This window comes from Syngnathus scovelli, chromosome 13, assembly GCF_024217435.2.
Source record: "Syngnathus scovelli strain Florida chromosome 13, RoL_Ssco_1.2, whole genome shotgun sequence".
NCBI lineage: Eukaryota > Metazoa > Chordata > Actinopteri > Syngnathiformes > Syngnathidae > Syngnathus > Syngnathus scovelli.
Genome location: NC_090859.1, coordinates 12,093,574 through 12,107,449, shown reverse-complemented (window position 1 = coordinate 12,107,449; position 13,876 = coordinate 12,093,574). Strand labels below are relative to the sequence as shown.

The following is a 13,876-nucleotide window of genomic DNA, read 5'->3' as shown; positions in this document are numbered from 1 at the left end:
GTGGAATGCGCCTTGGCCTTGAATTTAAAGTCACACTGTCAGCAGACTCTTGCCCAACCAGTTTAAAGTATCCAAAAAAAAAAAGTCAGATGCAATAAGTCCCAAATGTCTTCATTGCACATTGCTCAAGCGTCACATTTATTTCTCAATTGCAGGTTAACAATATAAATTGTCCAGTTTACAGTAAGCAGCAGCTCCCAGTCACAAGTGCAACAATATATAAAATACCTGCAAGTAGAAACATTCAATGGTTGCGAAGGATAATTCATGATTTTACATAAATTGAATATTCAACAAAATAAACAAAAGTAAAGTCACTGAACAGGTTGTGAGAGTCACACAGCAATGACTCACACTCGTTCATTTCTACAAATTCATAAGCCTTGTCTTTGAGAGTCCAAAAAAGAGCGGCATATGAATTTGATCCATTATAAATCAAATATTTTTATTGATGTTGAATCCGTCGTAAACAAAGTTCTATCACATAACGCAAATTACCTTTACGCTTCAATTTCCTGGATGCAAAATGTGCCGGACTAGCCGTTCAATCTCTGCGTGACCACCTCCCTATACATAATCGAGATGTAGACAAAGAGGAGCAGGATGACGAAGAAGTCATCCATGAATCCGAGGAGGCCGAAAAGTGCCTCGGGGAGGATGTCGAGCGGCGACGCTAGATAGGTAAGTGCTCCGACCAGACAGAGGATAATTCGGATTCGAAACATCCAGAACAAGCCGCCCATGGAGAACATCTCCCTGAAAGCGTGGCGGAGGAGGGTGGGGACGTCACGGAGCCGGTCCATCAACTGTGAAAACAAAAGGCGAGAGAACAAGACTGTTAAATCTAGAGGCTCCCTGTGATTTTTTCTTTTTGCTACAAAACTAAAAACTCACAGATCTCGGCTGGCCCGAGAAGCGACGGTTGTAATCGTTGATGTCCCTGAGGATGAGCTGAGGTTCTGCCTCACCATCATGGGCTCTCTGAGTAGCGGCATGCTCATGGAATAGTGGGAAGAGCAATGTGACCTAGACACAAGGAGGAGAGTAAAAAAATGTAGTATAGCTTTTCACAAATAAATATTTTAAATCAATCAATGTGTCACCATTTGTCTGCATATGGGACAGTTAATGGCACCCAACCAGGCGCCGAATCTCCAGTAGGCTATAATACAGGAACCTGGTGGACAAAGAAACGAGCCTGTTCAATTCCGACAGTTTGTCTTTTCAATATCTGTTTGACATTTTCTTGACTGGCATTACAACATCCTTACCACAGAAAAGATGACCGCAATTGGTTTCGACGGGTAGAACAGCTTGTTGTAAACACACCGGGCAAGACATGTCTCTGTAATACTGCTGCCTGGCTTCCGGTTGGGGACTTTGCGCCTGGGAATTTTCCTCCTGGGATACAAAAAAAAAAAAAAAGCTACATTGCTATAAATTGGATGACTAACAATCCATATTTATTACAGCCAGCAAACCTGCTCTGATTGAAGCTGCTGTCGCACAGCTCGAACATGCTCCTGATTCTCGGGGTGGATATTTGGCTGCTGATCCTCTCTGAAATATCAACATGTATGTTGTTAATAACAACAACTCACCAATGTGATTTCAGATGATGCAACAGAATCTTTTAGTTGCATTTAATTACCTGCAGAGCAGCGTGAGGAAGCCTGCCAGGAATGTGATGGTGAGCACCACAACAAACAGCACTTGGTTGCTCACGCCTTCGATTAACGTGTTTTCATCTTGGATAAGATAGTCCACGTCCCCACACTGATTGTCCTCCATCGCCCACACTCATAACCCGATTGTTACTTCCATGACTGTAGTATAATCACACTACATGTCACTCGTTAATTTTAATGCACTTGGTTTGTGTTGTTGTCTATGTACTCACCTTTAAGTTCCACAAACTATCTCTGGAGCTGGTGTGTAAAATATTTTTACTTTCTACATCGCCCGCCAGTAAATTCAGTCCGTCATGATGTTAGGGTTACAATTAAACAATGATTATTCTTGCTAAATTTTGCAAAAGTCCTCGTACGCTAAATTAATGACATTAACTGAATTTCGGTTGGTGTTAGCTTCAAGAAGACGGAACTCGCTAGCTGCGATCGCTGACAAACGTCTTGAGTATTTTCAAAGATGTTCTGTAAAGGAGATCTTCCGGTTCAACGTACCTTTTGTGGTCTCATTTACGTAGCGTCTCATCTTGTTCTCTGAACATCTCTGATCAGAGCAGCGATGTTAGTAGTTCACAGTTTTAACGCTAGACGGCAGTAATGTCAATCAACAACAATATGACTTTCAACAATCAGTTGCGAAGAAGTACCAGGCCTCCACTCGACTCTTTACGCAAAATGCTATCATCTCCATCAGGGAGCTAGTTTCACATCAATAAATATACTTATTGATTTGTGGCAAAAAATGCCTCGTTATGCTCAGATGGTGATGGGCCCAGCGGGTAGTGGCAAGGTGAGTTATCCGATGATTCTTGATCCAATTTGATGGCATCATAGCTTAGTTAGCTCTTAAGCTAACAACAGATCAAGATGCATGTGCTATGTTTTGATTTATTTGATTTCACAGAGCACCTACTGCGCCAGGATGATCCAACATTTTGAGGCTATGAATCGTTCTGTTCAAGTGGTCAATCTGGACCCTGCTGCGGAGTATTTTGACTACCCTGTTATGGCAGGTGAGGGGGTGATATGACATAAATAATAGAATGTAAACATGAATTCACTAGGTACAAATCAGTTTGGTGATCAATACATTTTTACTTCAAACAATCATTAAAATTTAACCTGTGACAAAATTTGGGCCCTGGTTTTAAATTTGGGAACCCCCAGTATTTTGTAATCCTAATCACGTTTGTCTCTCACTAACATATAAAGAAAACAACTGAACCATGTGGAATCTTTGTTTTCAGACATCCGTGAACTCATCCAGGTAGATGATGTGATGGAAGATGAATCTCTCAAGTTTGGCCCTAATGGAGGTTTAGTTTTTTGCATGGAATATTTTGTCAACAACTTTGACTGGTTGGAGGAAGCCTTGGGTCACGTCGAGGATGACTACATCTTGTTCGACTGCCCAGGTGAACAATTCACAATTTAAAACCAGTTTGAACCCTTTTAAGACGATCAATTTTTCCTTTTCCAGGTCAAATTGAATTGTATACTCACCTGCCCGTCATGAAGCAGCTGGTGGAGCAACTACAACAGTGGGAGTTTCGGGTGTGCGGAGTCTTCCTGGTGGATTCCCAGTTCATGGTGGAGTCTTTCAAGGTTGCATTTTGTTTTCCATAGTGAACGCAGCATTTTAGATGTTCATAGTTTGACATGACCGTTCCTCTGACCGCAGTTCATCTCGGGAGTCATGGCGGCCTTGAGCGCCATGGTGTCGTTGGAGATTCCCCAAGTAAACATCATGACCAAAATGGATCTGCTCAGTCCTAAAGCCAAGAAAGAAATTGAAAAGTAAATTGCAATTTTAGCTTGCACTACATTTCCTCATTTAGTTTAATTTATCTTATTACCATAAGTAGCTTATTAAACAACCAGAAGCAGGCAGTAAATATGTTACATTTTGAAAGCATCTCTCTGTTTTCACAAGGTACCTTGATCCTGATATGTACTCCATGATGTCGGATAACTCTGACACCATCCGAAGTAAAAAGTTTAAGAAGCTGACCAAAGCTATTTGCGAACTGGTAAGCCGGTTGATCTGATACTGATGACACAGAAGCATCTGCTGCTATGGAAATTAAACTGCACTAAAAATTTTCTGTTTGACTCTAGATTGATGACTACAGTTTGGTGAGATTTCTGCCCTTTGACCGTACAGATGATGAAGGTATCAACATAGTACTTCAACATATTGACTTCTCGATTCAGTATGGAGAGGATCTGGAAGTCAAGGAGCCAAAGGTAACACACTTAGTTCCTTTTATAGGAAGTCCTTGATTTATGATGGGATGTGTGTCCTTGAAATGCAAAGGTTGGAACCGACATAAATCCAGGACCACCTTTTAACAAGCATCATTTTGATAAAACAGGAATTCACTTTACCCATTGTCTTTTGTTTTTTTTTACAGGAGCTTGATGAAAATCCCGGTGAAAACAATTTTGAGGAGTTATTTCAAGGTCAAGTGGAAAGCTGAGAAATGTCACTTCAGGACTTCATGTTCTATTTGGACTCTCTAAAATGCATATGAAGAACCAGGAAGTGCAGCCCAATGGCTAAGGGACTTGTGTTGTTGACATTTATCCTGTTTATTATTATTATAACCGTTTAGTTTGGTGTAAAATACGTTTTAAATATTATTTTTAATAATAAACAAACTTCTAAACTGCACCATCGTGTTCATGGGTGTTTATGGCGACCTCTTGTGTTCGTTTTGCAAAATGCCGTGTGGCCTCTTCCTGTTTCAACAGAAGGGTGGGACAAGCGGAAGCAGCATCTTACGGTGCTAATATTCGTCTCTGAGGTGGTTGAATTACATTATTTGTCCCTCAACATGCCGGTAAGTGCATTCCACTCTTTTATAGTCGGTTATTAACCGAAAAAGTAGCAAATAAATCAAAGAGACGCTGTTGAGCGTGCTAGCTATGATGTTAGCATCGATGGCTAGCAGGGTGAGCAGTCGCTCCTTAATAAAATGGCTTGTATGCGTTTTATTTCATATCTACTGATGTTTAACCTTATTTGAAATGTCAGCGCAAACAATTACTCCGGCCTAGCTGCAGTAAAACATGCGACATTTTGGGAGTAAAGCAAGCAGACGCTTGAGAGTTTGGGATTTGTCAGCAGATATGTTTGAACCTCTCTTGGCAGGCCTATCATTCAACCATGCAGGAGGAGAACACCAGGTCGGTGGGGAACATGGCTTTAATGCCCCTTAAAACTCAGTTTAAGGGACCAGCAAGAGGAGATGGTAAGCGTATTTCCTGTTTCTTAAACTTGATTAGTTGATTAGTCAGTGGGTGACTTCCTGTTTCCAGAATAATTATCTAAGTGATGGTCAAGCCTGATGAGGCACTGATATTTTAATTTAAATCCTTATCAAACATACTAATACTCTTTTCCAAAGTGACAAAACAACATTCTGCTTGCATAATTATTTTATGAGATAATTCCAAAACAGATTATTAAGCAGCCTGTTTTTTTCGCAGGCATCGATTCTGACATCATCGATGAGGCTATCTACTATTTCAAGGCTAATGTTTTTTTCAAAAACTACGAAATCAAGGTGAGATGTTGCACCAGCAAGATGCAGTTTTCCAACGTCAATGTGCACACTTCATTCCTTTACATGCCCTAGCTTGCTTTCCTCTCATTGCCCAGACTGGAAGTTTGCAATTTCATTGCTGCTCTATGAATGCGTCTGTTTTTTTTTTTCTTTAAGAACGAGGCAGACAGGACGTTGATCTACATCACACTCTATATTTCTGAGTGTCTAAAGAAGCTGCAAAAGGTGACCAATCAAAAAAACAAAAAAGTCCACCAACGCAGCCGAATAGCTTGTCGATACGTTTTTTTTTGTGTTACCCTTTGCAGTGTAGCTCCAGGGGCCAAGGGGAGAAGGAGATGTACACGCTCGGCATTACCAACTTCCCCATTCCAGGAGAACCTGGCTTTCCGCTCAACGCCATGTATGCCAAGCCCGCTAACAGGCAGGAGGAAGGTGAGATAAAAACATGCAAATAATGTTTGTGGTCAAACATAATCTCTTGATGTTCTCCAACCTTATCCAGACACAATGAGGCTCTACCTCCAGCAGATCAGACAGGAGACCGGCTTGAGGCTATGCGAGCGTGTGTTTGACCCTGTGACGGACAAACCTAGCAAGGTGAGACTGCACACACACACGAAATGTATCTATGGAGCAAATGATCTTCTTGCTCTGAAAGAATTGTAAGCATGCTCCTCTGTTTGTTTCTTGCAGTGGTGGATGTGTTTTGTCAAGAAGCAGTTCATGAACAAGAGCCTGTCTGCTCCAGGACAGTAAACCGGTAGGGGGAGTGCACGGTGTTTACATCCGAGCCTCACCTTATGGACGCTTTATTTCTTAAGATCAGATTTGTGCTTTTTGCAGTGCAATTTTATACTCTGAGTTGATAAGGACGTGTTGTCACTTAAAAATGTACGTTTAAATTGAGCTGGTGCTTGATTCAATAAAGTTATTGTGGATGTGGGAAATTTAGTTGATTTTGAATTTACTGTGATCTTTTTAAATCATAAAATTTTCACCCGTTTAAAAATGACACACATGTAAAAGCATTGAAATCAGTTGGTAACGGTTGAATTTATTTAACAGCACTATCCTCCAAAACAAATCAATTTCACACAACTACTCTATTTAATAATAACACTCGCCACAGCAAAGATTGTAAACGACATGCATTCTATTCTGATATGCCCTTTTTGTTTTTCTACAACACTAGCCCTCAGTTTGGTTTTAAAAAAGGCACTGTATGGCTCAGTGTGGCAGATTTATTTAAAAAAAAAAAAAAATGGTTCTTGTTTAAAAATAAATACTTTATATGAAGGGAAAACTAAAATATGAATACGATGCATGGATTGAGATTCTGGGGGGGGAGAAAAAATAAACAACTGATGGCTTTTGCTGAATCTTTTGAAGTCCGGAAATATGATGGGTCAGAACTCCCAAGTGGACTTTGTTGTACCTCTCAGCAACTCGTTTAATCTGAAAAATGACACAAATTGATCAAGTTCTCGCAGATTATCCGCCACTCAATCACGTTTGAAATTGTTGCACTTACTGAGACGTCAATCAAAAGCCATCTCTTGACTTTTCCGCACACAACGAGCAACCTTTTTCTTAAAAACACCTCTGGGATCATCACGCCACTCTTTCTGCAAAGGCGCCGCACATACACATGTGAACATTTGGTCTTCCCCACAAAAGGTGTCGACGATCGCGCACCAACTTACCGCCGCGTCGACATTTGCAGGTGAGTCGCCGTTGGGGTCTGCCAACATGGAGATGACGCTGATCATGATGGTCTCCACCGTATGGATTGGCAACCAGCGTTCTTCCGGCTTCTCATACCCATACTTGTCTTCTCCGGGCTCGTGCAGGATTGAGATGCATACATCACCATTTTTTGCAACTGGCCAAAAGACAACTCATTACTCACATTGATTTTTAGTAGTGATGACGTCACACATGAAAAAAATTACAAACCATTTGGATGCCAGATTTCCGTGATGAACTTCATTTTTGGTGGTCTCAAAGGATAATCCCTTGGAAATGTTAATGCGGCCTTGAAGAACCCTCCTTCACTACAAAATAAAAACCAGCAGTTCAATTTCAAGCACTTCTTCTTCTTCTTTTTTTTCTACCAAGCACTTCCAAGCCAATGACTGGATGATCACTTACAAGAGTGTGTCCTGTGGTCCAATAACGACGACTTCCCACTGAAAGATGTCATTATCGTCCACAAGACCAGCCGAGAAGCCTTCCACAGGGTTCTTGTTAAGATCTGAAAGGTTATAATTGTTTGCCGGGACGTGATTGCCAAGAAAATGGTAAATAACAGGTAAACAACACCGCCGATTGCACAACATGGAATCGAATCCTTTCACTAGTCCTCGTGCACACAGAGAACTTCACGTGCAAGCCAGTGATTGAGTAAGTGCGGCTAGCTAATCTTACAAGTGCTCATTCTTGTTTCACTATTACAGAATTACACAGAAATGTATTTTAACTAAATAAAATGTTGTAGTTATTAGCGAGCTGTGCCTCTCGTTGGCAGTAGCACCGCTTGGCTAACTTACCTGCTAATTGTTTACGTAGCAACAAAGCCGACTGTCCCGTCATTTTTGTTCCCTTAAGTAAAAAATTCCCAATCTGCTATTTAAAGGAACTTTGAATTAAATAGTCAGGCAACAGATCCTGGTAAATAAGACATTTGACAACATCCACGTTTCGTCGTTCTCTAATTATGGAAAGCGGACGTCGCTGGCTGTAAAAAATGGTATGACGCGCTTTCAAAATAAACGGGTGGGGAGAAAAGCTCACCGGAAGTCTAAGAGACAAATATTTTCCTTTAGTATTTAAAAAAAACTGTTAGAATTCAAGTTATATGACGTTTGATGGTAAGATTTGTCACACTGAAATAAGGCCAAAATACAGGACCCACATGCGTTACTTCGGGGTACTTCGGGTGAGTTCGGCAAACCTCGGCAATTTCCGAAGCGCTCTTTTTTATTTGTATTTTTTGAGAGATGATTTGGGGTTTGTCAGGTTTAATTTATTGCGATAAATTCAGAAAAACAATAAAAAAGGTGGAGCATCAGGCTGTCAGCCTACTTAGCAAGTCCAAAATAGAATCGATGATGCTATTTCTGATTCAAATTTGCAAAAATATTCTATGACTGGAGAGATTTTGTACAAACTATAACCAAATTAAAAAAAAAAAAAACAGCAACAACATTAACAACAGAGGCTTAAGTCTAAAAGCTGATATATATTTTTTAATTTGCAAAATAGTTACAGAGGCCCACGCTATACAAGGGGAATAAATGGAGCAAGCAGTAATTTAAGCACATGGAGGGTTAAAAAAAAAAAAAACTTGTGGCATTATTATTCCTCGAACAGATTCAGGCAATGAGAATTTTCTCTCTAAGAAAAGGTTAGGCATCTTCAATAAAGGTTGCCTCAAAGGTCACTAAATGTTGTTCATTTCAACCCGCCATTAATCATCATCGCTTTTATGTAAAACAATTTGCTGAGATTGAAAGTTGCTAGCACTTTAAATTGAAGGTATATTGTTGATTTGAACTGCAGCAATGTTTTACGGCAGGGAGTTTTTATTTATTTTTTTAACTCTTCATTCTGACATCACAACAAATGCGTGCTGACTTTTTCTACTCATCTATTGCACAAATCCAAATTACAATAATAAAAAATAAATACATAGAAATAATACAAATGACAAGAAAAAGAGGAAATAAAAACTAAAGGTTACTTTTAATTCTTCAGTGGAACCTGCACTGTTGCTAGCTTCCAACAGGGGGCAGCGTATCACAGATATTCAACAAAAATATCTGTCCTTGCAGCCATGCTTACCTTTACCTCAACATTCATACATTAATTTTTTGTTAAGCTTATGAGATTGGCACTTTAGTCAGGTAGTAGCCTATCCCAGTTAAAGTGGTAGCCTGCACTGGTTCCCAGTTGATCACCAGTTGGACAAGCAGCCATTCACATTCATAGAGAAGAGCCTCCAACATCCATATTTTGGAAATATGTGAAGAAGATAGAGCACCCACTCAGAAAAAAACTTTTTGAGATCTGAATCAGCGAAGCAGACCCTACATACTTTTTTTTCCCACTATCTCCTTTTTTCCCCATCTTTCCAAACACGGCTAGTGAGCATGAAAGATTACTCTCCATTTGTACAAGTCAAACACACGGACGAGAAAATTCCAAAACCCCACAACACTTTTCTTTATCCCTGCAAAGCAAATATGTAAGATAAGAACATGACTTTTTCTATCCCAATATAATCTTTGGGGAAAGTCTCACTGCTCTCTCACTGTCTGTAACGTTTAAAGAAAACGCTGGCTCATTCTATATGAAGACGCCAACCAAATTCAGGGATGTATTTGAAAGGCCACAATCACCGCCCGTGATTCTTTCTCCATCTGGTGTTCCCGTTTGATTGACCTGTCCAACCTCTTGATTGTGCTTATTTTCCCATTGATATGCCCTCATTGAAATAATGGAGCGTTACACCCCCGCAGGGGCAGAGCGTGGCCCCCTGCCAGGGCTGATTGCATCCTGCCTTGATGTAAATTCACTCGCCCCTACGTAGATATAAATGGAGTAGTCCAATCTGGCCGGAAATTATCGGTCCGGTCGAAAATGACTAACAGGTACTAGCTGGGCATTTACTTAGCAGTGTGTGATTTTAATATGTAATTGGGTTGTAAAAAGGGTTTTGCACAAACTATAATAAGAATTGCAAAATAGTTAGAAAATATAGGAGTGTGATGTTTGCTTAAACGTAGATTCAGAAGTCATTATGATCTAAAAATCCTTTTTTTTCAGACTGATACCAGTACGAGTATCGACTCTTTGAGTACTCGATACCGAGAACCGATACCTCTTGGAGTTTTATTTAACGTAAGAGCAAAAATGTAAAGAAAGACCTTTGCTTCTGATGCAAATAGGTTAAACTGCCACGGTATAGCGCCACCTACTGCCAAGGAGGACTTACTCCATTCAACTTTATTTTTTGAATGGCTGGTATCGCCATTTTCCATGAGTAACCAGAATCGGGATTTACTAATCCCTGAAAAAGAACAAAAGGTAAATAAAAACCAACTTTAAACATTTATTTTTTTTCCCCAAAACCAGAAGAGAGGTTAGGAAATACGGTAAATCCTTTCTCTGGTTATCCTGCTCACAACTTTGAGTGCCCGCTATGTCCCACCCTTAGGAGTCCTCATTGATGTTAAACTTCCGAGAAATGAAATGCCGCCGTAAAAGCTAAACGTAATGTGTGTCGTGGGCTTGTTTCCGCAGCGGCCCTTAATGGCACCACGCGTGGCGTTTGGTCCATTTTAACGCAACGTTGTAAAATAAAATATGGCCCCCTCAGGCTGACCACCCGAAATAGATGCCCTTGTTGTCCTCTCCGTTGGTGTCTGGTCACGAATGGGAGCCGTTCGGTATTTATCAGCGTTCCATTTTATGCGTGAGCGTAAAAGGCTACAACAATATTGATTTGCGAGATTACAGGATGAAAACACAATTGGCCTGGTTAATGTATCATGCTAAGCAGATCATCCACGAGAGAGACCGTGACAGAAAACAAGCTAGCTAAATGTTAGCGATTGATGGCTAACACATCGAAAATCCTCTTCAAGGTTATTTGTTTGTTTTAACTGTGTCCATTTTTGAGGGATGCCCAAATGTGTGTTTAATTGAAAGGAATCCATGCAAATTAATTTGCCGTACGGGCAGTTTTCAAATGCGACCGAGACTCAAGAGGCAGAAATAAGATTACGGATAATCTCCGTCTGAATGTGAGGTTATTACTTGACATGATGAGCGCAGGTGTTGCAAGCAGAACGAGGGTTAGCGTAATCACATTTAGGCTCTCACGCCAATAAGCCTTGGCACTCTACTTATTCTTGAGGTCTGGATAAATCTGATGGAAGTCACACGTTTTACATTTTCATTTCCCGCCGTCTGCTCGCTTCCTTTTTTGTCATCTCGGCCTGATTTCTTTCCCGCGTCGTTTTTCCATTCTGTCGGTACTTTTTCAATATAGTAGATATCGTGTAGAAGACAACACGGATGGTCCAAGGTTTATCATGCAGTTGCGTTCCTATGGTGGTGATGTAATTTGAATTTATAGGGAAGTCGGAATTTGTTGGAATTGATGACCACACTCAGCCATTTTTAAATATATACAGAAAATTCCTTAAAATATGAGAGATTTGATTTTTTCATTGGCTAATATATTTTTATATATACACCAATGTACTGTTTTTTAAATATATACAGAAAACCTTTGAGAGATTTCATTTTTTATTGGCCAGTATCAAAGTCAGTCTGATTTATTGTCAATTTTTTCACAAGGCAAGACACCAAGAAATCGAAATTGTGTTTCCTACTATCCCACAGTTATTATTATATTATATTATATTATATTATATTATATTATATTATATTATATTATATTATATTATATTATATTGGTCCACGGACAAACAAAACATTCAAGTAAACAATACAAAAAGTAAAAACAAGAAGGCACATACAATGAATAAATAAGAGTGGACCGGTTCCAAAACATAAACTGGTTCAATTTAAGGTTGCATTCACACTGCAGCTCGATTCCGATCGTTTTACCCAGATCAGATAAAAAAGAAATTACATTGTCTGAATTCCAATTTCTTCTCAAATCCGACCTTGGCCTCTTTCATATGTGGTCTTCGATTCGATGGATCTAATGTTTTGCACCAATCAAATGCCAGCGGCCACTCTTCCTTGTCTCCCAGGTAAAGCGAATACATTCCTAATTACAATAGAAGCGCTGCAGGAACGAACGAGGAAGGCTGCAGTTCCCTACGGCCTGAGCCAATATTGGGCGCCTGACTCGCTACAATTGAAACGAAATATATGCAGTTGGTAAGATGATACATTTCCCCGGAGAATATGGAGGTGCCTTTGTTGTAATTTAAAATCCAAAAGATTGAGCCAGGTACTTAGGCAGAAAAATGCAGATTTGTTTTTCCCGTCCGACAGCTCGCGGCGAGAATGGACTTAGGCATCAAATCTTTTGCGTTTACTGATCTTTCGATTACAGCGTCTCTCCCTTGTCGACAACGGTTATCCAGCGGGCACTCCAGTCTTGAGAGAAGCTGTCAAGTGAAGCCGAAGTGAATCGCCCTATTTGAGTTCAAATGGGTCTATTGATTTGGGTCCTTGATATCTACTGTGGCAGTCTGAATTATCGTTTTTTTTGTGGTTGCTGTTTTTTTTTTTTTTTAAAGCCGTGATCAAAGACAGTCATAGTTTCGACCACAATTGGTTTTGTTTGGATTGTGTCTACTTTGCCTTCTTCGGTTTCGCAATGGATGCAGGGTACGGCAATTTCATCGCAATTGGCTCTTCATCAAGTTGAGGCTCCATCTATCAAGGCATAGACGGGTATTGAAATAGCCACACTGACCACAAATCACACCGATGGATCTGGTTTTTATCCCCCGACAAGGCCGTCATCACTCTGGAGTGGCTGCAAGGGCTTGGAAGAGGCCATTTAGGAATCTATCCGGTATTTTCTTTGTTGATGGATGCCGTCTACTTGACCTCCTTGTGACCAGACTGGACTAAGGCTGAACCTGAAATTGCTCCTCGACATTAGTGAATTGTTTCTCATTAGCGAATTGCTCCTCAAATAAAAAAATATTTGAAATGTTGTGTTCAGATCAGGATTTTAATGCTACCGATTCATCCATGATTCCGATCCCTGCGCATTTTTCAATTTCAGAACGACTCACAAACGATTATTTTAATCATCGATTCATCTGTCCATAGCTAAGTCAAAGTCCTTATAGCATATCGTTGTCTCCAGACCACAAATTCCTAAATCTTCCCTTCTCAGCCGCCATTTTTTTTTTTTTTTTTACATAGCCAATCAATGCAAATGGAAAAAGACAATAATGAAGGACAAGACAGATAGCTGAGCCGTCTTTTGCAGCTGTGCCTCTTTTCATTTTAAATATGACTCCGCCCGCTATGATTGATGGGAAGTCACGGCGGGATAATAGCTCACGCTTGCCACCTCATCTTGCACGCAGCTGTCAAAACAAAACAGCTTAAATCTTCGCGTGTATTATCACATTAAGACTAACATAATGTTATGCTGTCCTGTTATTAAGTGTTAAGACCAGAAGTTATTGCGTTTGCTGTTTCTGGGAATGATTCATCTGTCGCTGGCAAGTCTGTTCTTCTAAAAAAAAAAAAAAATCATGAAAATATAGGAAGGAATCTAATTAGCATGCTTGTGTTTTCAACAAAAGTCTGAAGTAGAAACAAACATTTTTTTTTTTCCAAGATATTTTAACTTCTCATTGGCGGAATGGTAGCAGAGATGATGAGTCAGCAAAATATTTTATTACCCACAGCTAGCAATTCTTCAGCTACGACATTTAAGAAAAAAAAAAAAACAGCAGGTCATTTTCAACTCTGCACAATCAACCGCAATCACCGAGTGCCAATCAGTCCAGAATGTTCCGCGCCGCTCGCTCCTGAGTCATCTGAGATCAGCTCCGACGTTCCCGGAATCAAAGAACAACTTGTACGGAATTATTCTTTTGACGTCCC

General features: G+C 40.1%; 5 protein-coding genes across 13 annotated transcripts in view; 3 read left to right on the top strand and 2 right to left on the bottom strand.

The window, feature by feature from the left end:
• Positions 1–110: 110 nt before the first annotated feature.
• rnf170 (ring finger protein 170) lies at positions 111–2,149 on the bottom strand. 2 transcript variants are annotated; one of them, XM_049738942.2, is made up of 7 exons: positions 1,901–2,149; positions 1,652–1,842; positions 1,482–1,560; positions 1,272–1,401; positions 1,104–1,177; positions 895–1,026; positions 111–806 (listed from the first exon to the last, which is right to left on the bottom strand). In XM_049738942.2, the coding sequence occupies exons 2-7, from the start codon at positions 1,789–1,791 to the stop codon at positions 537–539; spliced, it is 825 nt and encodes a 274-aa protein (XP_049594899.1). In that variant the 5' UTR covers positions 1,792–1,842; positions 1,901–2,149; the 3' UTR covers positions 111–536. The 2 variants fall into 2 exon arrangements, with proteins under 2 accessions (XP_049594899.1, XP_049594898.1); XM_049738941.2 differs by having other exon boundaries at positions 1,652–1,826.
• A 153-nt stretch (positions 2,150–2,302) lies between these two features.
• Positions 2,303–4,362, top strand: gpn3 (GPN-loop GTPase 3). Its single transcript, XM_049738940.1, has 8 exons — positions 2,303–2,478; positions 2,593–2,701; positions 2,936–3,103; positions 3,169–3,293; positions 3,370–3,485; positions 3,622–3,718; positions 3,807–3,935; positions 4,103–4,362. The coding sequence occupies exons 1-8, from the start codon at positions 2,431–2,433 to the stop codon at positions 4,166–4,168; spliced, it is 858 nt and encodes a 285-aa protein (XP_049594897.1). The 5' UTR covers positions 2,303–2,430; the 3' UTR covers positions 4,169–4,362.
• Positions 4,363–4,380: 18 nt separating this feature from the next.
• arpc3 (actin related protein 2/3 complex, subunit 3) lies at positions 4,381–6,211 on the top strand. Its single transcript, XM_049738946.2, has 7 exons — positions 4,381–4,531; positions 4,843–4,942; positions 5,181–5,257; positions 5,414–5,482; positions 5,566–5,692; positions 5,763–5,857; positions 5,954–6,211. The coding sequence occupies exons 1-7, from the start codon at positions 4,526–4,528 to the stop codon at positions 6,014–6,016; spliced, it is 537 nt and encodes a 178-aa protein (XP_049594903.1). The 5' UTR covers positions 4,381–4,525; the 3' UTR covers positions 6,017–6,211.
• Positions 6,212–6,296: 85 nt separating this feature from the next.
• On the bottom strand, positions 6,297–8,038 carry LOC125980004 (ubiquitin-conjugating enzyme E2 G1). 2 transcript variants are annotated; one of them, XM_049738945.2, is made up of 6 exons: positions 7,810–8,029; positions 7,412–7,514; positions 7,217–7,314; positions 6,964–7,142; positions 6,792–6,885; positions 6,297–6,715 (listed from the first exon to the last, which is right to left on the bottom strand). In XM_049738945.2, the coding sequence occupies exons 1-5, from the start codon at positions 7,850–7,852 to the stop codon at positions 6,799–6,801; spliced, it is 510 nt and encodes a 169-aa protein (XP_049594902.1). In that variant the 5' UTR covers positions 7,853–8,029; the 3' UTR covers positions 6,297–6,715; positions 6,792–6,798. The 2 variants fall into 2 exon arrangements, with proteins under 2 accessions (XP_049594902.1, XP_049594900.1); XM_049738943.2 differs by having other exon boundaries at positions 6,792–7,142; positions 7,810–8,038.
• The window catches only part of si:dkey-112m2.1 (transmembrane protein 132C), an 85,694-nt gene continuing 79,239 nt past the window's right edge, over positions 7,422–13,876 (top strand). For 4 of the 7 annotated variants that reach the window (XM_049738930.1, XM_049738929.1, XM_049738934.1 and 1 more), the window contains exons 1-2: positions 7,422–7,571; positions 10,088–10,162. The gene's annotated coding sequence lies outside the window, so the exon portion shown is untranslated. Of the gene's footprint in view, positions 7,664–10,087; positions 10,163–13,876 lie in introns of all 7 variants that reach the window. The other 3 variants (XM_049738933.1, XM_049738932.1, XM_049738931.2) reach the window with 2 other exon arrangements.